At 53.0% G+C, this 24,970-nt stretch overlaps 1 protein-coding gene across 4 annotated transcripts in view; it reads right to left on the reverse strand.

Moving 5' to 3' along the window:
- The window catches only part of nlgn3a (neuroligin 3a), a 417,061-nt gene that overhangs the window by 265,324 nt on the left and 126,767 nt on the right, over nucleotides 1-24,970 (reverse strand). For 2 of the 4 annotated variants that reach the window (XM_072505500.1, XM_072505502.1), the window contains exons 2-3: nucleotides 16,295-17,048; nucleotides 3,032-3,091 (exon numbers count right to left, since the gene is read on the reverse strand). In XM_072505500.1, coding sequence (XP_072361601.1) covers nucleotides 3,032-3,091; nucleotides 16,295-16,787 — 553 coding nt within the window. In that variant the 5' untranslated portion in view covers nucleotides 16,788-17,048. The remainder of the gene's footprint in view (nucleotides 1-3,031; nucleotides 3,092-16,294; nucleotides 17,049-24,970) is intronic. The other 2 variants (XM_072505501.1, XM_072505503.1) reach the window with 1 other exon arrangement.

A 24,970-nucleotide genomic window follows, 5' to 3' on the forward strand; every position in this document is an offset into this window, starting at 1 on the left:
GGCATTATTTGAATGAAATGAAAAATGAAAATAAAATGAAAATCGCTTATTGTCACAAGTAGGCTTCAAATGAAGTTACTGCGAAAAGCCCCTAGTCGCCACATTCTGCCGCCTGTTCGGGGAGGCTGGTACGGGAATCAAACCGTGCTGCTGGCCTGTCTTGGTCTGCTTTCAAAGCCAGCAATTTAGCCCTGTGCTAAACAGCCCCGGTGGCAGTTTAGGAAAAGGGGAAGTGCAACGAGACCTGGGTGTCATGGTGGAACAGTCGCTGAAGGTTGGCATGCAGGTGCAGCAGGCGGTGAGAAAGCTAATGGCATGCTAGCTTTCATAGCAGGAGGATTTGAGTGTCGGAGTAAGGATGCCTTGCTGCAGTTATACAGGGCCTTGGTGAGGCCACAGTTTGGGCAGTGTGTGCAGTTTTGGTCTCCTAGTTTGAGGAAGGACATTCTTGCTATTGAGGGTGCCCAGCGAAGGTTCACCAAACTAATTCCCGGGATGGCAGGACTGACATATGCAGAAACACTGGATCGACTTGGATGGGCTTATACTCACTGGAGTTTAGAAGAATGAGAAGGGATCTCATAGAAACATAGAATCCTGAAGGTACTGGACAGGCTAGGTGCGGGAAGAATGTTCCTGATGTTGGGGACGTCCAGAACTAAGGTCACAGCCTAAGAATAAGGGGCAAGCCATTCAGGACTGGGATGAAGAAGAACTTCTTTTCTCAGAGAGTTGTGAACGAGTGGAATTCTCTACCACAGAAAGCTGTTGGGGCCAGTTCATTGGATATATTCAAGAGAGAGCTGGACGTGGAGAGAAAGCGAGAGTGGGATACTGAATTTGCATGATCAGCCATGATCATATTGAATGGTGGTGCTGGCTCGAAGAACCGAATGGCCTACACCTGCACCTATTTTCTATATTTCTATGAACGTGGTGAATTAAAGGGCAGAGACTAAAGAGTAGAAGGTACATGGTAGGAGTTGGTTTTAGAAGCAGAACAGAGAGAAGCTATGAGGGGTCAGGAAAATTAGGAAAATATTGAATTAAGGAATTAGGAAACACTGCTGAATGTTAAAGATAGGGCTGCTAAGTTAGCAGTATTTTGGGTAGAACAGTACAAAGAGGGCAGAGTTTTGCCTAATCTAAAGTTAATGTAGGACAAATCATAAGAGGCAATGCACTGTCAGGATCAGCCTGCATGAATAACTGAGAAAGTAGCTGGAGTTGGGGCAACAATATGGAGAATGGTTCAGTCTTCATAATATTGGGAGAAAATTCTGGGTTATCCACAATAACAGTGGACAAGTTATACAGCAAAGTAGTGCTCATGTGGTCAAGGAGTCAAGAATACGGCTCAGGTTTAAAAGATGATCATCAATATGTATCCTAGTTACACATCTACAATTAACATTACCAAATCATTTTTGTCTTTTTTAATTTAAAAAAAAAAATAGTACCCAATTATTTGTTTCCAATTAAGGGGCAATTTAGCGTGGCCAACCCACCTAATCTGCACATCTTTGGGTTGCGAGGATGAAACCCGCGCAGACACGGGGAGAATGTGCAAACTCCACACGGGCAGTGACCCCAGAGCCGGGATTGAACCCGGGTCCTTCATGCCGTAGGCAGCAGTGTGCCACCGTGCCGCCCTCGAGCATTACCAAATCTTAACATATTGACCAAGAATAGGAGTGAACCAACCCAGGATGGAAATTCGTGATACTGTTAGGATAACTAAATGAGAGTACGAGTGAAACCCAGACAGAGATATATATTTCCTACACGGGGAGAAGTGAAGAGGATGAAGTGCAGGATGAACTGTGTAGAATGCAGCAAAGAGATCAAGGAGGACAGGAAGAATAACACATCATTGTAATCATCAAAGATGTGAAATACTGTGATCACCACGGTCTTGAGACATGAACCAGACTAAAGAAATTTCAACAGGGAATGAAGGGTAATGGATAGAAAGGTAGTGGACATCCAAGCAAGATAGAAAGAAAGAAAGGTTTTATATGGACTAGTTGGAGGCAAGGTCAGGATGAGCTTTTCTGAGTAAGGGGTTGTTGATATTAGCTTTAAAGCGCAAGGATATAGTGCCTGAGGATGAATTAATTAATTAATGAGGTGGTCAATTGAGCATAAAGCAAGATTGGACACTAGCAGTGACGCTGAGAGCTAGAACCTGGTGTGGAGAGGGGTAGGGTTGGGGGTAAGTAATGAGAGCCCCACAGTTTTTCTGTGGAAGCAGATAGAGTCCTGTTGCTCCTCCTCATTAAAGTAAATTTTTAAAAAACCGGTTTACTTACCCTGTTTTCATCAGCCTCCTCAGCTCACTTTAAAAACCACAGGTTAGGCCATTGTAGAACCTGAAAAACTACTGGGAGCTTGCACAATGTCTGTCCAATGTTGACCAATTTCAGGCCAAGGTCCTTAAATAGACTTTAAGTCCTAATTAACATATTGCCTGAGCCAAACGGCCCAAATTTAACTCTGTAAGTTAAGGGTCTTGAGTGTGTTAATTCCTGCCCAAAGTGTCTCAGATACCTTTTATGCCACAGAATATTGCTTCTTGAAAATAGACCCTTAATTTTCCTTGTTTTGCATGCAAAAAACAGGGGAAACAAGGACCAATCTCAACCTGAATGTTTGCCAGCTTATCAATCGTATTTGCAGTAAGAGACTTGGAGAGTGATCATTTACCTCCATCCAGAGATAAAACACATGTCAATACACTGACCAATGCAGAAATGCTTTTCATCTCTCTCTCTCTCTCTGGGGATTTTGACTGTTTCCAAGTCTGTGTTCCTTTCTGTGTCCAATGAGCTATTCTCAATGAAGAAAACGCATGACATCAAGTGCATGAAAACAGTGTAAAATACATCAAACTCTAGTCAAAAGACACACAGACACTTTGGCTGTATCTTGCGGTTTCCATTTGATTAACTGCAGTTTGATGACGAAGCTTGTTGCTTGCGGTGAGAATGCATGCTCGCTCCTCCCCATGTGATACCAGGTTTCTACCTACCTCCTTTTCTACATATTTTCTTGTTGGGTTTTCTTGTGCATTCCTTCGATATTCTTTTTACTGTAAAATGAATAAAATACTGCAAAATAACATGAGGCTCCATCAGACACAGTAGGAGCATGCAATCACAACCGCCTCACTCCCCCTCCCCACCCATACATCCACACACACCCACATACACACACACACCACACACACACACACATGAGAGAGACCTATTTGCAGAAATATTCAGTCTTCCCAGGGCACAGCTGGTCCATGCTGTTGGAGCTGCCAATGCAGTACCACTCCGATTTGAGAATGTTCAGAATATTAAATTGGGCATCACGCCCCCCACTCCACAGTCCGCTCCTCCATCTCATGGTGAGACTGACCTTTTAGGATTCAGGCAGAGACGGCCCCACACACAAAAGCCCCATTTTTCAAATGTTTCTCTGACAGAAGAATAAACACTGCGTGCTCCCTCAGGAATTCTTATTAAAAGCCTTATCTTAAATGTGAACCTGTCTTTCCCTTTTGTTAGATGCTGGTGGCTCTGCTGTGTGTTTCCACCATTCCTTGCTTTTATTTTAGATTGATTGTTCACAGGTTTTTCTTATCCCAATCCTTGGGGGAGAACTGCTGTGGATTTTGTTCCTTAAGAGATGCACGTGTGAAGATTTGCTCTGATCTGAAAGGATGTGTTACAGTTTTACGAGTAATATCAAATAGAGAATATCTATACAAATGCCTTCATGACATTGCAACATGAAAAGAGCAAGGTTTTGCTTCTTCCAGCATAAATCCTATACCTTTTATTAGAGTTTTGTTTGCACTTCAGTCCCACGCTCCTGATCCACGGGCACCTGATGCGGCCTGGCCAAACTTGCTATCAACAAAAAATAAATCCTAGTCCAAGCGAGACACATTGCTCAGGTCATAACCTCAAGATACTTCCCTACAACCTGTTCAAACACTTCAAAATGTTAATAATTTGTGTGCCAAATAAAACACACTTTTTTGCCAAATCTGCATATTAGAGCGAGGCAGTTAGCCTCACTTGAATGTGCAGATTCCCGAGGTACCAGAGGCTTTGGTATTCAACCCCTTCACCCCAGACACCTCGGGCAAGCGCCATTCAACACTGGTGCCCACAAATGGGGACCAGACGGAACGGGTTATAGGGCTGGAGGAGATTACAGAGATCGGGAGGGCCAGAGCCCATTGTGGATGGGATTTAGACCACAACATCTCGCGAGATAGCGTTGGGTCTCGCGAGGTGTGGCGAGCCAGGTAGATCCTGGGAATGGGAGCTCCCTGCTTTCATCGGTACGCTGCGTCACGGCAAGCTGTTCGGTGCAGCATGGCCTTTTAATCGTGCCCTTTATCTTTAAAAATTCTCTGAACACCAAATGATAAACTGTAATTACCTGAATTAGCAATATCTGTTCTTGAAAACGGGTATTACATTGGCCTCTCTACAGTTCTCCGGTACATATGCACTCTCAATAAAACTCTGAAATATTATTCCTAAAATCTCTACTATTCCCTTGATCTATCTTGTCAGGTCCTGCCGTTCTATCCTCCTTTAGCTCTTCAAATGTCTCCATTCTGAGTTTGAAATTTACTCCAAATCAAACTCTCTTCATTAATCTTTGATAAATTTAAACACAGCTCCTTGATGCTCCACAATATCGAAATTCCTTTTTCCTTATCCCTCCTACTGTGTAAATGCAGCTCTCCTGAATCCTTACACCTTCTAATGCAAATGTATTTTCCTCACTCTACCTGAATACAATTTTTTTTTACCCTCTTCTATTTACATCTAAGTCACCTTACTTCTGATAATGGTCACAAACTAACCAAATTTATTCTAAGTGTGGTAGCGAGTGGGAAATAATAATGATAATAATCTTTATTGTCACAAGTAGGCTTACATTAACATTGCAATAAAGTTACTGTGAAAATCCCCTAGTCGCCACATGCCGGCGCCTGTTCGAGTACACAGAGGGAGAGTTCAGAACGTCCAAATTACCTAACAGCACATCTTTTGGGACTTGGCAGGAGTTTCCCCAGAGCTAACCCGGCAAGGCCATTACGGGTATCTAACGTTAATGCAGCCACTTAATGGAGCCCCAGAAGCTTCACGCCGCAAATGACTGTCCCACCTACTGATTCACTGGGACAGTGCTTGGCAGCTCCCCGCGAATGTGGGGGAGCAGCACTTAAACCAGACCCGCAAAGCAAACACCGCATAGCATACTGGTATGCCACCCCAGACCGGCTCCACAATTCGGGGATGCTGACCTGGCCAGACTAATGGGCGCGGTGGAGTCAAGACGGGACACCCTGTTTGCCTGAAGGTTTCAGAAGGTCATCCACAGGGCAGCCAGTGCCGTGTGACAAGAAGAGCCGCCACCGAGTGCCGCAAGAAGGTCAACGACCTTGACTGGGCCGCACGGGTGATTTGGCATCAGTCCCACATGTTACCACCTCCCCCCAACCCAATGGCCCCGCGCCTGCCCCCACCATAATACTGCTCACAAAGGGGCATTGCTGAGGGCATCGACACCATGGTGCAGACATTAAGAAGCCGCCAGGGCTTCGAGCCAGATGACACAGCAACAGCCAGAGCTACATTTCAAGCTGACCCCCATGGCCCTCCGGGCACTGAGAGAACTGGAGGCCAACCGAGGGAGATGACGGCGGTCATCAGCCCTCCCTAGTCCACTCTCCCTGACAACGGCGCATCTAGGGTCAACATGTGGAACAGGCTGGCATAGCAAGACATGTGCCACTGGCAAGGGCCAGAGGACACCCGCCAGGAGGATCAACAGTCACAGGACGTGAGAGGCAGCAGCGTGTCTCTGATGTGCATCCTGTGGAAACACGTCGACATAGTGGTCGAGCTCGGAGGGCTAGGAAGATTGAGGATAACTGAGAGGGCACGGGAGGGATGAGAGGGTGGCACCCTCAGATGCTAGGGACAGTTAAGGTCACGATTGTACACTACTAAACATTTGTTGCACCCGAGACATATTGGACCTCTGTCATGTTATTCCGCACTGCGGGTCAGTCTGCAGCCCCCAACCCCACCCTCCACCAAGGCATAACACATGCAGATGACTCAGCAGACAGACAGGTGTCAGACTATGGCATAGATAGAGGAGCACCAGACCTCAGAGGGTTATCATCACCCACACCCCCCCTCCCGCACGCCCCTTCCCGCCTTGTATAATGACTCGCTGACAGTGCATACATAGGCCCATCATCCTGGAGTGATGAAACACAGATCTTGGGCGGGATTCTTCGACACCCCGCCGTGTCGGAGAATCGCTGGGGGGCGGCGTAAATCCTGCCCCCGCCACCCGCTGAATTCTCCGAAGGGTGAAAAGTTGGCGGGACGTCAATCGCGCCGCCCGCCTCAGAGAATGGCAGGGGCGGGCGTGATACAATGGACTCCGGGGCTGCCCATATTCTCCCGGCCGGGTGGGCCGAAGTCCCGCCGACATGACCATGGGTCACGTCGGCGTCAATCAAAACACCTTTCTAACGGCGTCAACCAGTGCTGATGGTTGACGCCGTCCAGCGTGGAGGTAGGTCACGGCCTGGGGGCTGGCTGCAGGAGAGGTGATGGCATGGCCGCAGTCTGTGTGTGTGGGGAGAGGTGTGTGTGGGTGTGTACGCGGTGGGGTGGGGTGGGCTTCGGGGGGAGTGCTGGGGAAGGGGGGGTGAGTGCCGGCGAGGGGGACGGGGGGAAGAGTGCCTGGTACAGGATGGATGAGTGCCAGGGACGGGGGGGGGGGTGAGTGCCGGGGAACGGGGGGCAAGTGCCGGGGAAGGCGGGGCGAGTGCCAGGGATGGGGGGGGGGCGAGTGCTGGGGACGGGGGAGGGTGAGTGCCGGGGACGGGGGGGGTGAGTGCCGGGGATGGGGGGGGAGTGAGTGCCGGGGACGGGGGGGGTGAGTGCCGGGGACGGGGGGTGAGTGCCGGGGACGGGGTGAGTGCCGGGGGGGGGGGGGGGGGGTGAGTGCCGGGGACAGGGGGTTGAGTGCCGGCGAGGGGGACAGGGGGGGATGAGTGCCGGGTACGGGGGGGATGCGTGCCGGATACGGGGGGGTACTGTGTATGGGGGGGGGGTGAGTGGCGGGTACGGGGGGGTGAGTGCCGGGGACGGGGGGGGGTGAGTGGCGGGGAAGGGGGGGGGTAAGTGCCGGGGGGGGGTGAGTGCCGTGGCCGGCGGGGGGGGGGGGGGGGGGGGTGGGGAGGGGGGGGTAAGTGCCGGGGGGGGGGGGTCAGTGCCGGGGGGGGGGGGGTGAGTGCCGGGGACGGGTGAGTGCCGGGGACGGGGGGGGTGAGTGCGGCGAGGGGGACGGGGGGGTATGAGTGCCGGGTACGGGGGGGGGATGAGTGCCGGATACGGGGAGTGCCGGGTACGGGGGGGTGGGTGAGTGCCGGGGACGGGATGGGGGGGGGGGGGGTGAGTGCCGGGGATGGGGGGGGGTGAGTGCCGGGGACGGGGACGGGTTGAGTGACGGGGACGGGGGGGTGAGTGCCGGGGACGGGGACGGGGGTGAGTACCGGGGAGGGGGGTGCGAGGGCAAGGGAGTTTGTCCGCCTGGCCAGGTGGCATCCTCCAACAATCGTGCCCATGCCACCTGGCTGGGGGGGGGGGGGGGACGTGCAATAATGATATGTCGTTGTTTCCCCCCGCCACCCGCAGGCCGTCATGTTTTCTGATCAGCCAGTGATGTTGGCCGCCGTGGCGGCAGCCGCTATTCTCCATGTTGCCCTGGATGACGAAGAGGAGCGTGCCAGAGAGGCGGCGCAGGCTGCCGCAGAGGGGCAGGCGGCAGCCGGCGAGGCTGGAGGGACACCCGCCCGACAGGACGAGGAGGAGGAGCAGGGGGAGCACGTAGTGGAGGAGGAACACGAGGAGGGGGAGGAGGATGTCGCGGCGCCACGGCAACGGAGGCACCCGAGGAGGCCCCATGTGTACCGGCCCCGGTTGTCGTACCAGGACCTCACGGACCGGGAATTCAGGAGGAGACTCCGGATGAGCTGGGAAACCGTGGCACACATCTGCCATCTGCTGGCACCGCGTGGCACTGGGGGGGTGGGGAGGGGGGGGGTGGGGGGGGGGGACACCCTCTCCCTATGTCCGTCAAGGTTACGGTGGCCCTCAAGTTTTATGCCATGGCGTCATTCCAGACACCAGGTGGGGACCTGTCCGGCATCTCGCAGACATCGGTGCATCCGGGCAGTGACAGACACCCTATATGCCATTGCGGACCACTACATCCGCTTCCCTGTGGACTGGGCCAGCCAGGATGCCCGGGCCGTGGGCTTCTCTGCCATGGCCAGGTTTCCCATGGTCCAGGGCACGATCGATGGGATGCACGTCGCCGTGAGGCCAGCTGCAGATAACAGGGCCGTGTTCACCAATAGGAAGGGGACCTATTCCATGAACATCCAGGTGGTCTTCGATCAGCGCATGATCATCCTGCACGTCTGTGCCCGGTACCCGGGAAGTGTACATGACTCATACGTGTTGTCGCGGTCTTAAATCCCAGGCATGTACGAGGGACGCCACCCCCGGCTGTAGGGCTGGTTGCTGGGCGACAGGGGTTACCCGTTGCGGTCGTGGCTGATGACGCCTATACGGAGGCCACAGAATGACGCGGAGAACAGCTACAATGATGCCCATGCAGCGACAAGGGGTGTGAGAGAGAGGTGCTTTGGTGTGCTCAAAATACATTTCAGATGCTTGGACCTCTCTGGGGGCGCCCTCCAGTATCGGTCAGATAGGGTCGGCCGCATCATTGTAGTATGCTGCGTCCTGCACAACATAGCCCAGTAGAGGGGCGATGTTCCGCAGGCAGAGGAGGGCGGAGTGGAGGAGCAGCAGGAAGAGGCGCAGTCCTCCCAGATGAGGGGGATGGGGACAATGGTCAGGGCAGACGGGCTAGACATGGGCGGGTGGCTGTCCACCGTTACCGGCTGGGCCAGCGGGCACGGGACAGGCTGATAGCCACCCGCTTCACTGACTAGGGGGCGTGGGAATCGGCGAGTATGGCCACATACCGCACACCATGGCAACACCCAAACACCCTCACCCCCCCACCCATCCACCCACCCAGCACCCTCACCCCCCCCAACCACACCCACCCCACCCGCATGCACACCACCCCTCCATTGCAGATCCACCTGCGGCACAACGGCCGGGTTCTCATGGGTGCCGGTGGAAGCCTGTCTATTGCAGGCCATGGAGGATGATGACAACCCGCTCTGCAATGAGCTCCTGGCTCCACATCGTTGGACGATGTCTGACCCATGGACACAGTACCACCATCCACCCAGACCATCCCTGCATGCGGCTGTGACACTGCAGCGCACGGTCCCATCCTCTGCCCGGGGGGATGGTGAGGGAGGCCCAGGGGGAAGAGGGCAGACTCACCTGAGGCCGGCGTAAGACCACCCCTCACACACACACTGGCGCTCAACGTACATGACACCCCCGCATGCTTTGGACAGAGCACAAAGGCAGCATCTGTCAGTGTTAAAGTGATTTTAATAACAAACAGTGCATATACGTGCCCAAGCCCCTAAAACTAGTCTGTGCCCTGCACCCGTGCCAACTTACTCAGTGTCTAATTGTTTGGCCTTATGGGCCCTTTGACTACGCTTAGGTGGTTCCTCAGACGGTACAGCAGAACTGGAGGTGGACTCCTGTGATTCCTACCCTCTGACTCGGGATCCCTTTGGTGGCCGTTTCCCGGGGCGTCCTGGCCTAGATGGGCCAGGCTGCGGCCCGGGCGACTGGGATGGCGAGCTGCCAGCCTGCCCTGCCCGTTGCCCACCCGATGTACCTGGGATGGAAGGGGGGGGGGGGGGGGGGAGTCTGAGGTGCTGCAGTGTTCCTGGACCTCCCCTACAGGGGGACCAGGGACGGGCGCCAGCAACTCCTCCTCCCTCGGGGTGCCCAATGGCCCCCAGGCCTCTACAAGGGTCGGGGGTGCGAACGGACAGGCCATCCGATGCCCCCCGACATCTGGCGCTGCCAGTCCTGGAGGCCTTTGCTGGTATCGACAGGGGTCTGCAGGTTTGCAGCCATGGAGCTCAGGGGGTTGGCAAACCCTGTCTGTGACTGTGCAACGCCTGCTAGCACATGGGCAATGGCGCCGATGCCCTCAGCGATGGCCTGCTGAGACCTGCTGAGACTGGGCCATGGCCTGCAGAGAGTAGGCCATGGCCTGCAGCGATTGGGCCATTGCCTGTTGAGACAAGGCCCCTGCGTTGAGCGCCTCTGCCATCTGCCACTGGCGCTGGCTCATGGCCTCCTGTGAGAGGGCAGCCATGTCCTGGGCCACAGACGCCGCTTGCACGGAAAGCCCCAGGCCTCGCATACTGCTCCCCATGTCTGACACCGTCGCCCCAATTGCCTCCACCGCGGACGCCACCTGTGTGATGTCGGCCTGGGTGGCACGCATGACCGGCACGACTCCCAGCTCCTGGACACAGGTGGACTCCTCCACCTGCGACTGCAGCCGCTGCAAGCCGACCGTCACCCTCTTCGCTCGCCCCAGGTTCGGTGGTTGCATCAGGGCTATGGGTGGGTGTGGTAACTCTGGGAACCCGGGATCCATCTGGGCGGCAGATGTTCGCTTGCGCCAGGATGCCCTCCGACCGCCCGGCCCCTCTGCTGCTCCTACCTCCACCTGCCGTACCGGGACGGCTGTGTTGTGCGCACCAGTTAGTGTACCAGACGCCTCATCACTAAAGTGCCCAACCGAGGTGAGTGTCTCTGCTATGGTGGAGGGTGTTGGAGACAGCAGTGGCGTTGTGTCGTGCGCATCATCCGACTCTGAGTCCATGGTACTTTGGGGTGGCGGTCCGTCTCCACCCATCCACTCTGTCACTGTCCTGTATTTCGGTTTCCTGGGTAGTGGTGTCGTGGGTAGGGCTGTCCTGGGAGTGGTTTCATGGCTTGGCTGCGATGGGGGCTTGTGGCTGCCCCCCTCGTCGCTGGGTGGCACACGCCTGCGTCGCTGCACCCGCACGAGACGGGGGCATCATCTCCCTATTGCTCCAGGTCTCTCCGTCTCCCGTGGTCGTTGTGGGGCATCCTGCGGGCATCGCGTGCCAGAGTGTCCGGGTCTCTCCGTATCCCGGGGTCGCCCTGGGGCATCCTGCAGGCGTCGCGTGCCAGAGGGTCCAGGTCTCTCCGTATCCCGTGGTCACCCTGGGGCATCCTGCGGGCGTCGCGTGCCAGAGGGTCCGGGTATCTCCATATCCCGTGGTCGCCCTGGGGCATCCTGTGGGCGGTTGGCATCTGCGGGGATGGATGCCTCGACGTTTGCTCCTGCGATACACAATGAAGCATGCATGGTTAGACACGCAGGCAGTGATCAGGTGATATGGGGAGGGGGGATATGGGGGAGGCGGTATATGGGGGATATGAGGGAGGGGGGATATTGGGATGGGCTGTTGGTGGCTCACTTGCTGGTGGGCCCCCGACCTCTGCATCGGCAACCTCCCGGTCCTCAGGTCCGCCAGCCAGTTCCAGGGCCCTTTCCTCATGTACGGTGAGTGGTCTCTCATCAGCTGGGCCCCCTCCAGTCCTCTCATGTTCCCTTTTGTTGTGTGCGCGCTTCTCCTGTGGGGGGCGGGTGGGTGGCAGGGGTAAAGGGCAACAGTGTTAGACAGGTATATGAATGCACGCCATCGGTTGCGCGTATAGTGCAGAGATTAGGGTTAGGGTTGGTTTCACCTGGGGGGGTGCCGCACATCGGGCAGAGAGGGGGGGGGGGGACTCACCCTGGCTGCCCTGACGAGGTTGTTCACCTTCTTGTGGCACTGGGTGCCTGTCTGTAGTTTCAGAGCCACAGCGCTGACGGCCTCTGCCACCTCCCTCCACAGATGCCGGCTGAGGCATGGGGCGACCCTGCGGCCGTGTCCGGGGTAGAGGGACTCCCTCCTCTCCTCCACTGCGTCCAGGAGCGCCTCAATGTCACGGGACTGGAATCTCAGGGCTGCGCAGAAGGCGGCCATCTGGTCGGGTCTTCCAGGATGGGGGGTGGCTTGTCTTTTGAGCCATCACGCCGTGCGGCGTCATTGTTGCCGCATGGCGTCACCGTCCACGTCGGGTGACGCCATCGTGAATGGTGTCACGCTGCTGCTAGCCCATTCGGGGCCGGAGAATTTGCGTTGTTTGGGGGGACCCGACGCCGGAGTGATCCGCGCCGTTTTTGGCGCCGGGTCCCGGACATCGCGCCGGTTTTCGGAGAATCCCGCCCCTTGTGCGGGTGGGAGGCAGGGTTTGAGATGATGGACAAAGCCAAGCCCAATAAGAAGCGAGCAAGGATGAGGGCCACCCCGGTCCTCCGGGGATGACTGACCCTTGCCGCCACCACCTGTCCTCCACCCCCCCAGCTGGTCCTGCAGTTCCTCCACGGGCTCATCCTCTAGCCCCTCCTGGTCCGGCTCCTCCTCGGAGGTTGTGGCATGTTCCTACTCCTCCACCACATCGCCCCACTGCTGTTCCAGTTTATGGGGGGCACAGCAAGGCGACATGTGTGCCATCTATTACCCACTGGACCTGGGGCATCCCTGCGATTGCAGAGAATCCTGCTGCCTGGGCATCTTGTTGTGCTTGGACCAAGTCAAAGTTTATGTAGTCGTGCAAACAGGGCGTCCATGTCTTCATGGCTGTTGGTTGGGATGCGCCATCAAGTCCCTGCTCGAGTCCTGGAATGATCCTGAAGCGTAGAAGTTTAGGACTGCGGTGACCATGATGGTCACCTGGTATCCTCCTTCACCACATGGTGCGAAGTCCACAAGGACACAGCACAGATGCTGTGCCATCTTCTTGTTGAGGCAGAGCCTCCTGAGGTATATGCTGTCTGTCATTTGTTCAAAAGACCAGCGACAGCTGTATACCTTGGGCAATCGCCCTGATAGGCAGCCAGGTCCTCATGATGTGGGGCAGGCCCCTGCACATGGGCTGCTGCCTCGAGCCTCTGTCGACGCTGCCTTCTCTGGCATCTCACCGCCTGGCCTGCCACCAACAACACAATGGAAGCTTCATCCATAATGTGATATCTGTAAGGAATTGGAAAGGGTGAGAGACCAGCGAACAGCTATGATTTCCACCTCAGGACCCTTGGATCCCCCAGACATCACCCACCCTCACATCCCTGGTCAACCCTCAGGATGCCATCCAGCCCATCGTGCACACTCACCCCCGGCCACAGCAGGGTCGCCTGGGCACCGGATCCCAGACCCCCACTGGGAACATTACCTGGACCGGTGCTGGTTCCCCCCCGGTCCACACACCCACCCTCTGGTTGCGGGATGCCCCCAGTGCGGACGCCCAGCTCCTGGGTGTTAGAATATTGGCTGTTGCATCTGTGGGTTTGATGCCTCAATGGTTTTCAAGAAAAGTGTCCAGGCCCCTCAGTTTGATTGGGGTACTAGGCAGTAACAACCGCCTGCAACGTGACACGTGTCCCCACGGGGATCCACTTGCAAGTTGCCAATTCCCCATTAACAATAGCCTTCAGCTGCACGCCAGCGGCCGCCATGGTCAACAAGAGTTAATGGGACCATCACCATATTACCACGGACGGGTTCTGTCCTGGGTGTGTTTGGTGGGACGGACAGGCAGCAGCTAAAGCTGGCATACATAATCCGGGGGTTGGCATGCAGAGCTCCTACACCCCCAGCCCAGTGGCAACCCTCCTCAATGATGGCGGCCCACCCCCCAAACAAGCTCATTCCCCGCCCCCAAACAAGCTTCCCCCCCCCCCCCCCCCCCCCCCCCCAAAGCACTGAGGTAGTGGCCTCAGTGCTCCCGGGCTGACTGGCCAATTTTGAGGATAGCTACTCACCTCCTCTGATCCCCACAGCAGCCATTGTGCTAGCTTCACGTTTTAAATAGTGTACAAACGGCGTCCGCATGGCCGCTTGCTGGGGAAGCGGTTAGATCACGGAAGGCTGTTCAATAGGGGTCCTTCCCACTTTTCATCGTGATGGGATCCGCATTTTGCCAACGGGAGTGGGCCAGTTAGCTCAGAAACCGATCGGTGGCTGGCATGGTTTCCGGTTTCAGCCTCTCCTGCTATATAGCCGACCTCCTCGTTCTCTCGCCCGCCGCAACGTGGCCGGTAGATCGCGCCAATGTTTAAATCCACCTGTCCTGAACCCTGCTTTTGTCTAAATCCAGTTCTCGTCAGTCTTCATTCAGCATAAATCCAGCTCTCTTTATACATAGATCAAGCTTAATCCCTCTCACCCAGTAACAATGGTATGCAGAAGGAATAGGATCAGGCGGAGTGCATCGCCTTCCTGACTGCATCATGCTAACTTAGCAACATTTTATCTTCACTGGCTAAGTTCGGCAAGGCTCTTGGTTAAACATCCACCTGATGCAGCATTGGGCCCCTGAATATACGAACCAGGAATTTACGGTCTGTTCCAGAACCCAATGCTAAATTTGGCAAAATCATTGGGCCATACACCAAGAACCACTGAATTTTCAACTTTTTAAAAATTACTTTAATGAGTGCACCTCCTGGCTACACACAATACTGTGGATTGTATTCTCCTCTCTTGTTCACCCCCCCCCCTCCCAGGACCTTTTTGATCTGGCCAATTTCAAGGTGACCCTGGTGAACAAACTGCATTAAGGATGCTGTTTTCCAGCAAACCTCATTAATTCATCTTTGGGTACATATAAGCACTCTGTCCACCTTGCATTGGTTTTCAGTATGAGACCATGTTCTCAGCTACTGTGTTTATGAAATAAACAATGCTTCCAATGGAATTTGAACGATTATCTCATCTCACTAACTTTCGACTGAACCTACCCAATTCCTGCCTTGGATACAAAATGAATCCTGCAGGTGACATTTTCACTCCCAGTTGAAAAAATCCTCAGCAGAAACTTGGACATTAATTGGCAAACTAAATCAAGAGGCCATGGAGCAGGATTCCCCCCCAACCCCCACCGCATGCTTTGTGGCGGCGGAGACGGTCCGTCATTGCCCAGCGGCGGGATCTTCTGGCCCCACCGTTGTCAACTCGGGTTTGCCATTGAATGCACCCCTCGCTGCCAGGAAGCCCGCAGTGGCAGTTCGCTGTCTGTGGGATCAGAAGAAATGGCCATCATGAATGGCTGAAAAATGTCATGCTATAAGCATGAACTGTATGAGAAATAGAAATGTTACAGAGGTGAATTGGAAATGTTGTGAGTCTGGAGTGAAGATGAACTTGGAGGGGGTATAATGGCAGCTCTGAATTACACTTAAAACTTAGTTTGCCTTGAAAAATGTTCCCAGTGTCGATATCACTCATATTGATGAGTCAAGGTATTAACAAGACAAACCAATCCTAGCATATGGTGAAGCCTCTGCATAAGTGACTAACCCAATTTACTCCCTATACATCGGTGCTCACAACTATGTCCCAGGCCATAGTGAGACCTGTGAAAATAGCTCTAGGTCAAGAGGCCTCAGTGAAAGAAGTGTTTAAACCTGACAATTTTAATATTTTTTGATCAAAACATAAACAAGATCAAATCAGATATTGCTGGATTATACCATACAGTATGACATATTTACACTGGTTTCAGGATGATTTGCGTTGATTTGTGAGCTATTCACATCAATTTATAAATTGCTGATACTGACTCATGGTTAATCTACATTGATTGGTGGATAATCTGTACTGAGACTTGGGAAATTGATTCAGGGTCTTAGTGAATGAACAATATGCCCTCTTCACATTATAAGCCCGAAGAAGTGAATTAAAATATCCGTAAATACCAAATAACAGTCTAATCCTCTGGATTTCAGAGTGATCTTGCATCAGACATTCAGTCACAACCCAAACATGTCCTGAGAGAATATTTCTGCAATCGCCCTTTGCAAACCTTCCAACCCAGTTGTCCCTCACACATTACAGTGTGAACCCCAAACACTGAGAATTAACCCTGTGGTCAATGCACCTGGCTTCAGAATATTTGCAGTGATGATTAGCTTTTGGTTGTCAAACTGTGCCAAAGAAACAAAAGAGGAACCATAACAGTGCCATTGACAGTAAGAGATGTAAAGGTCAAGGCAAGGAGAAGCCACAACATGAGCCACATGACAACTGCATGCAGGAGACGGATGGGGGTAGCAGATGGGAAATAGGGAACCACCTCATGCTGAAAGAGCAACATACAGACAAACAATAACAAAGAACCAGACAAAAGAAGCATTGGTTTGTCCCCCACTGACTCACCATCCTCTGTGGGGACATAGATGTTTAGATACAAACAGTCTTCATTTTGATCCTGGATGTATGTTGCAACTATATCCAAATTGGCCGTGAACCAGATCGGTAACATGATCTCCGGTACCACACCATGAATGTTCTGTGGGCAGACAGGGGCGAAGTGAGTAACATTACGTATTCCAGACCAGGAGGGTGGAGGTTCAGGTGGTTGGAACCTTTTCTCCCCAGTGGGAGCACTAGCATATGGGACTCCCAGATACTGATTCACTGGCCCAAGTATGTCACTTGGCAAGGGCATTCGTATCCCCCGTAGTTTTCCATAATGTGTATTCACAGTTGGGTAGTTGATCTGACCCTCCAGCACCATGATTCTGACAGCGAAGCTAAATATCCAGAGAGCAGTCCTGCAGTCTACATTTAAGAAAATGGTGGTGATGCGTCGCACAAAGGATATCGAGCAACTCCATCTTGTGTAAAGAAACATTGTACACGATGACATTACCAGACTCTCGCCAACATAAATTCCAAAAACCCTCGGTGCCAATCAATAACTGCAATAAATCCAAAGGTCACGTAGAGGGAGGTTCTTATCTTGTTACACTGGTTCTCACACAGCTGTCAATCCATAGGAGAGTTGCAAAGCCAAGTAATCATCCTGCAGCTGGTTTCTTGTCCATTAGCTTCAGATCTGGAAGGTGTACATCATGTCATCCACATAAATGTTTATTCTTCATTTGCATTTCTGTTTCAAAGACAAATCCTGCGATAAGTAAAGAGAATCAAATTTTACTAATGCATCTGTATTTGGAGCCCCATCTGTAAGGAAAGATCACAAAAGGATTAAAAACACAGCAAATGAGTAAACATAGACTGACAGGTATCAAATCCTAAACCACCCATGTGTTGTTTTGTTCGTTAGGAGGATCATAGTTTTTGACACTGAAGTTCCTGGGTTAGCAGATGATATGTTCTATTTCTGCCACATTTCAGCCAAGTTCCAGACTGAGGCAAGGCCAATATCTTCTTCCCACAGTTCCTCTATTTCAAGGGGCCATAAAATATGTGGCATGAGACTCTCAATCTTACCTAGAATAAGGTAATCAGTCCAGATCAGTGTTAATTCCCCTCTCGAGCACCAAGCGGCTTGAGGTGGAAGTCAAAACGTTAAAAGTTACTTGGTCCATTTGAATCTTCGCAGCATGACACTGCCATGGGGCAAATTGGGCCAGGTTTAGATGGGGGTCCTGCTGACCCCAGATATGGAACCGAGCCCCATGCCCAGGGTCTGGGATGGGCTGTCGAGCCCGGGAAAAGTGGACGATGTGCTCCACTTTGCAACATTTATGCGGATGTAGTGGGCACCCACAATGTCAGGGCCACATTAGTTAAACTAATTTACACTTAGAACTTAATGACCCATGAAGATATTTCTAAAGTTCGATATAACATGATGATATTAACATTTTAGTGTCTTTATTTTCAGATCGAATGTTGAAATGATGTTGGAAATAGTGACATAAACATCGATATCGATTTTCTGATTATGTATGCAGTTTACATCTGAATGATTGGAAATAAGTTTGCTCTGCCATGCACAGAAATGTGACTTTTTTTGACCCAACTTTCCGAGGTCAAGGTATTACCATAATTATACATAGCAACAGATGCAAATTTAACACGTGGTGGAAGTGAAAATTACATATCATTGAAATTTAAAGGACAGAGATAATTAATGGTTGCAAAAAAGGTTTTCCTGCTGCATCACTGCATACATTATGGCAGGCCTACTGGGAGATGGAGTCAAACTTCAAGCTGCAAATGACCATACTGTCACTGAATGTGCTAGCCTTATGCTATGGGCACTGTCTGTTATCTAGGTAGCACTGATCAGCCTGTGGGTCCCCGAGAACCTGAAAAGCATTCGGTCCCCTAAAGATATACCAGGGCTTCTAGTAACAATGATGATGCAGCCAATCAAGATACTTTGGCCATTGATCACTCTGGTTATGGATTCTTCTATGAAGTGCGTGAAAACATGACAAATGATTATTCTATTTCAGAAGAACATCCAACGATTCAATAAGCTAACATTAACCTATCTTAAACGGCACAATTGTACCCGTTGCCCCAGTTTCCTCTGAGTATCGGAGACTCTGCCCGCTCTAATCATCTGCCAAAGTTAGAAATGCTCATTACCCGCTTGCCATTTTCATTCTGCATCCCACTCCCACTCTGACATCTCCATCACTGTCTCCTTCGCTTTGTTCCAAAGAAGCTCAACAGAAGCTCAAGGGACAAGCACCTCATCTTTGGATGAGTGCTTTACAACCTTCCAGACTCAATGGACATCCACTTATACGCCAGCCACCGTATATTCCGGGCCCGCATGATTCCCACAGCCTAAAGATGTGCAGGTTAGGTGGATTGGCCATGCTAAATTGTCCTTAGTGTCCAAACGTTTAGGTTGGGTTACGGGGATAGGGTAGAAGCATGGGCATAAGTAGGGTGCTCTTTCCAAGGGCTGATGTAGACTCGATAGGCTTCCTTCTGCACTGTAATCTCTATGATTCCAAGAGACTGAAAAACGTTAACCTTTAAATCTCGAAGTCTGGATTGAAAGTCTACTTTCAAATGACTGTGTATACATTTATCAGGACAATAGATTTTTAGTTTTGACTGGATTCAATTTCTCATAAAATGGATAGCTTTCTAAGTGGAAATTAATCCTGTCTCAAAGAATCCCTACAGTGCAGGTGGCCATTCGGCCCATCGAGTCTGCACCGACTCTCTGAAAGAGTACTTCACCCAAGATCACTCCCCGCCCTATCCCATTAACCCCTTAATCTAACCTGCACATCTTTTTGGATACTTAGGGGCAATTTAGTATAGCCAATCCATCTAACTTACACATCTTTGGAATGTGGAAGGAAACTGGAGCACCCGGAGGAAACACCAGCAGACAGAGGGAGAACGCACAACCTCCACCAGACAATGACCGAAGGCCAGAATTGAACCGGGGTCCCTGGTGCTCTGAGGCAGCAATGCTAACCACTGGGCCACTGTGCCGCCCTTATTTCATGACAAAGGCGATCTGTTGGACCAAAGGGCTGCTACTCTTTAAAAAACCTTTAGGAAGATAGTTATTTCCAGCTTCTTTCCTATAAATACAGACAACTTGCAGTAAAGCAAAGGATGGAGGATTCCATGATGGCGAAATTCAGAGATGGACAAAATATTAAATGCTGATCCCAGTACAAAGATAGCGTTGTTGACAGACGGTCTGAAGATAATGTACTTTTAGCCAATTTGAGAGCTGGAGACAAACATCAAGTCTGGCACTGTAAGCGCCTGAACCTACGTGAGGAATGGTTAATTGGCATTATCGGTGTGATTCGAGATATTATTATGCAATGAATTGGCCACAACGGAAAATGGTATTTTTGAAATAATGCATGAAACAGAATTGATGGTGACAAATCTTCTTGTATCTCCAGCTGGAGATACTCATGGCTCATATCTAACTGCTAAGCTTGGCACACAGACCCTCGATCCTAGGAACTGGATACCCGGTTTACTGTCATAATCCCGGCAGATTCGCACTGCCCCATTGGGCTTCATTACTGGTGCAACTGGCACCGCCCAGTCAGAAAAGTGTACTGGTCTTATGATCCCCAGATTCTTCATGCAGTCCAATTCCTCATTTACCTTTGGAAACAAGGCATATGGAACAGGGTGTGTGTGGAAATAGCACAGCCAGGCCATGGGGTCCACGCTTATTCGGGCTCCGGTCCTCCTGGTGGTCCCCAAACATTCCTGGAATACAGTCGGAAATCTGGCCAATATGCCTTTGGGTCCATGTGGTTGCATTTGGCAAACCCTCTACCAGTCTAAATGAAGGTGCTGGATCCAGTCACACCCCAACAGGCTTAGGCCGCTCCTATGTACAATGACCAGTGGCACATTTGCTGACTGGCTGCCATATTCAACAGAGACGTTGGTCTTGCCCGCAATCACAAGAGGCTTCCAGTTATGGTTAATGTAACACCTCTGGTTAAGAAGTGAGGGAGGCAGAAGACCGGAAATTATAGGATTGTTATCCTTACTTTGGTCGTTGGTAAGATTTTAGAATCCATTATTAGGGATGAGATACTTGTTAGGGCATGGTAAAATAGGGCTCAGTCAGCACGGCTTTGTCAAGAAATCTGTCAGAATTCTTTGTGGAGGTAACGGGGGAAAAAGGACAAAGGAAAGCCAGTGAACATAATTGTAGCGCACAATGACTTACGAGAGAGACGAGTAGTGATGAAGTCGATGAGGCTTTATTAAGCGAGACTTGTCCCCAGCAGTTCAGCAACAGAATGAAGCGGCGGGGAGCAGCTCAGGTTCTTATACTCCGCCTTCAGGGCGGAGCCAGGAGTCAACAGCCAACCAGGACCCGGGATCTGTCAGCCAATAGCATCACGGCTTCACAGTCCCACATGACCCCTAATACATACCACCACATTCACCCCTTGTTAAAAAGTAACCCGGCGGGGTGGTGGTTCGCATGGTGGTAGGGGTTTACAAGGCTGGTCCTGGGAGGAAAATTTCGGGCATGTTACTACAGTTTTAGCCCTACACTGGGCTATGTACAAAATTTGTGAAACTATTTACAATATTAGTAAGAGAAAAAATTTTTTTTTGTTACAATCCAACAACATTCTTGGTGTCACGCCGATGCCACGAGTCGAGCGGGCGGTCTGGTCTTCCTCGTCGATCGCCTCAGCCCCGGTGGTGGTGCAGGTGCTTGTTCAGGCGTTGTCGTCTCCGGGAGCGTTTCGGTGTTCGTTCCTGTTTCACTCCTGGGTGGGCACGGGAGGAGGACCGATCCTCCCGGGAAGGGGGCGGTCGCGGGGTGCGCCGGTGGTAGGGAGGGGATGATCGGTGTCGGGGGGGGGTGTGTGTGTTGCCGGCGGGCGCCAGGTCCCGCAGGGAGACCGTGTCCTGTCGGCCGTCGGGGTACGCCACGTAGGCGTACTGCGGGTTCGCGTGGAGAAGGTGAACCCTCTCGACCAACGGGTCCGATTTGTGCGCCCGCACATGTTTCCGGAGCAAGATGGGTCCTGGGGCCGCCAGCCAGGTCGGCAGTGACGTTCCGGAGGAGGACTTCCTGGGGAAGACAAGGAGGCGCTCATGGGGCGTTTGGTTAGTGGTGGTACACAGCAGTGACCGGATGGAGTGGAGAGCATCCGGGAGTACCTCCTGCCACCGGGAAACTGGGAGATCCCTGGACCGTAGGGCCAGCAGGACGGTCTTCCAGACCGTGCCGTTCTCCTTCTCTGCTTGCCCGTTCCCCCGGGGGTTGTAGCTGGTCGTCCTGCTCGAGGCTATGCCCTTGCTGAGCAGGAACTGGCGCAGCTCGTCACTCATGAAGGAGGACACCCTATCGTTATGTATATATGCGGGGCAACCGAACAGTGTGAATATGGTGCCAAGGGCTTTAATGACTGTGGCCGCTGTCATGTCGGGGCAGGGGATGGCGAAGGGGAAACGAGAGTACTCGTCCACCACGTTCAGAAAGTATGCGTTGTGGTCGGTGGAGGGGCCCTTTGAAATCCAAACTGAGGCGTTCAAAGGGGCGGGAAGCCTTGATCAGGTGCGCTCTATCCGGCCTGAAAAAGTGCGGTTTGCACTCTGCGCAGATGTGGCAGTTCCTGGTGACTGTACGGACCTCCTCCACAGAGTAGGGGAGGTTGCAGGACTTTATGAAATGGTAGACCCGAGTGACCCCCGGGTGGCAGAGGTCCTCGTGGAGGGCGTGGAGACGGTCTATTTGTGCGTTGGCACATTTGCCGCGGGATAAGGCATCGGACGGCTCGTTCAGCTTTCCGGGACGGTACAAGATCTCGTAGTTGAAGGTGGAGAGCTCGATCCTCCACCTTAAGATCTTGTCATTTTTAATTTTGCCCCGCTGTGCATTATCGAACATGAAGGCTACCGACCGTTGGTCGGTGAGGAGAGTGAATCTCCTGCCGGCCAGGTAATGCCTCCAATGTCGCACAGCTTCCACTATGGCTTGGGCTTCCTTTTCCACTGAGGAGTGGCGGATTTCTGTTGCGTGGAGGGTTCGGGAGAAAAAGGCCACGGGTCTGCCCGCTTGGTAAAGGGTGGCCGCCAGAGCTACGTCGGATGCGTCGCTCTCGACCTGGAAGGGGAGGGACTCGTCGATGACGCGCATCGTGGCCTTTGCGATATCCGCTTTGATGCGGCTGAAGGCCTGGCGAGCCTCTGTCGACAGGGGGAAGGTAGTGGTCTGTATTAGCGGGCGGGCCTTGTCTGCATACTGGGGGACCCACTGGGCGTAATATGAAAAGAGCCCCAGGCAACGTTTCAGGGCTTTAGAGCCGTGGGGGAGGGGAAATTCCATAAGGGGGCGCATGCGTTCGGGGTCGGGGCCTATTATCCCATTGCGCACTACGTATCCCAGGATGGCCAACCGGTTTGTGCTAAAAACGCACTTTTCCTCGTTGTATGTGAGGTTCAAGGCGTTAGCGGTCTGGAGGAATTTTTGGAGGTTGGCGTCGTGGTCCTGCTGATCGTGGCCGCAGATGGTTACGTTGTCGAGATACGGGAACGTGGCCTGCAACCCGTGCTGGTCAACCATTCAGTCCATCTCCCGTTGGAAGACCGAGACCCCGTTCGTGACACCAAATGGGACCCTTAGGAAGTGGTATAGACGCCCGTCTGCCTCGAAGGCTGTGTACTTGCGGTCACCTGGGCGGATGGGGAGCTGGTGGTAGGCGGACTTGAGGTCCACGGTGGAGAAAACCTTATACTGGGCAATCCGATTTACCATGTCGGATATGCGGGGGAAGGGTACGCATCTAGCTGTGTGTACCTGTTGATGGTCTGGCTATAGTCTATGACCATCCTTTGCTTCTCCCCGGTCTTTACTACTACCACCTGGGCTCTCCAGGGACTATTGCTGGCCTGGATTATGCCTTCCTTCAGCAACCGCTGGACTTCAGACCGAATAAATATACGGTCCTGGGCGCTGTACCGTCTGCTCCTAGTGGCGACGGGTTTGGAATCCGGGGTGAGGTTTGCAAACAAGGACGGCGGTTCAACCTTGAGAGTTGCGAGGCCGCAGATAGTGAGTGGGGGTATTGGGCCGCCGAATTGAAATGTTAGGCTCTGCAGGTTACACTGGAAATCTAATCCCAGTAATGTGGGCGCACAGAGTTGGGGAAGGACGTAGAGCCTGTAATTTTTAAACTCCCTCCCTTGCACCGTTAGGTTCGCAATGCAGAACCCTTTGATCTCTACGGAGTGGGATCCTGCAGCTAGGGAAATCTTTTGCGTACTTGAATGGATGGTCAGAAAACAGCGTCTTACCATGTCTGGGTGAATGAAACTTTCGGTGCTCCCGGAGTCGATCAAGCATGGTGTCTCGTGTCCGTTGATCAGCACAGTTGTTGTCGTCGTCTGGAGCGTCCGGGGCCGTGATTGATCCAGAGTCACCAAAGCCATTCGTGGTCGTAGTGTCGCGGCGTCTTCTTCGGACCCCGTGGAGCCGTCGATGCTGGGGTCCTTTGTTGTCATCCAAGATGGCGGCGTCCATGAATCGCACGTGGCCGGGGGTGGACAAAATGGCCGCCCCCATGGATCGCACGTGGTCGGGGGTGGACAAATTGGCCGCCCCCATGAATCGCACATGGCTGGGGGGTCACAAGATGGCGGCGCCCATCCTCCCCTCGTGGTGCCCGGGATCCAAAATGGCGGCGCCAGCAGGTCGCACATGGGACGCTGGGGGGGGGGGGGGTTGGGGAGCGTTTGGGCTATGCTGGGCTCGTTCTTCTCCGGGGATTGCGGCGACCCCCCGGGACCGGCACACAGCCGCGTAATGGCCCTTCTTGCCGCAGCTTTTACAAATAGCTGCGCGGGCCGGGCAGCGCTGCCGGGGGTGTTTCGCTTGCCCGCAGAAATAGCAGCGGGCCCCCCCAGGATGGTCTGGTGCTTTAACCGCGCAAGCCTGTGAGGGAGGGGGGGGGGTTTGTCGCGACGGGGGTCCACGGAGCCCAAGGGGCTGCCGCGCGGTCGGGGCCGTAGGCGCGGGCGTTTTGCGAGGCCACATCTAGGGAAGCTGCAATGGCCCGTGCCTCTGAGAGTCCTAACGACTCTCTTTCTAAAAGTCTTTGGCGGATTTGGGGAGAGTTCTTACCTGCCACAAAAGCATCGCGAATTAGCATGTCCGTGTGTTCGATCGCGTCCACCGGCGGGCAGCTGCAGCCCCGTCCCAAAATTAGCAGCACGCCATAGAATTCTTCTAGCAATTCTCCGGGACTTTGCCGTCTCGTTGCGAGTTGGTAGCGCGCGTAGACCTGGTTCACGGGGCCAACGTAGATGCTGTTCAGTAATGCGAGCGCCGTCGGGAAATCCTCTGCGTCTTCTATGAGATGGCAAATTTCCGGGCTTACCCTCGAATGCAGGACCTGCATTTTCTGGTCTTCTGTGATCCGGCCGGGGGCCGTTCGGAGGTAGCCTTCAAAACATGCTTGCCAGTGTTTAAATACTGCTGCCGGGTTCGCTGCATGGGGGCTGATCCGCAGGCATTCCGGGGCGATCCGGAGCTCCATAGTCCTTTAAGCTCGCTTAATAAGTTGTAGCGCACAATGACTTACAAGAGAGACGAGTAGTGATGAA

The sequence above is a fragment of the Scyliorhinus torazame genome, chromosome 5 (genome assembly GCF_047496885.1).
Source record: "Scyliorhinus torazame isolate Kashiwa2021f chromosome 5, sScyTor2.1, whole genome shotgun sequence".
Taxonomy (NCBI): Eukaryota; Metazoa; Chordata; class Chondrichthyes; order Carcharhiniformes; family Scyliorhinidae; genus Scyliorhinus; species Scyliorhinus torazame.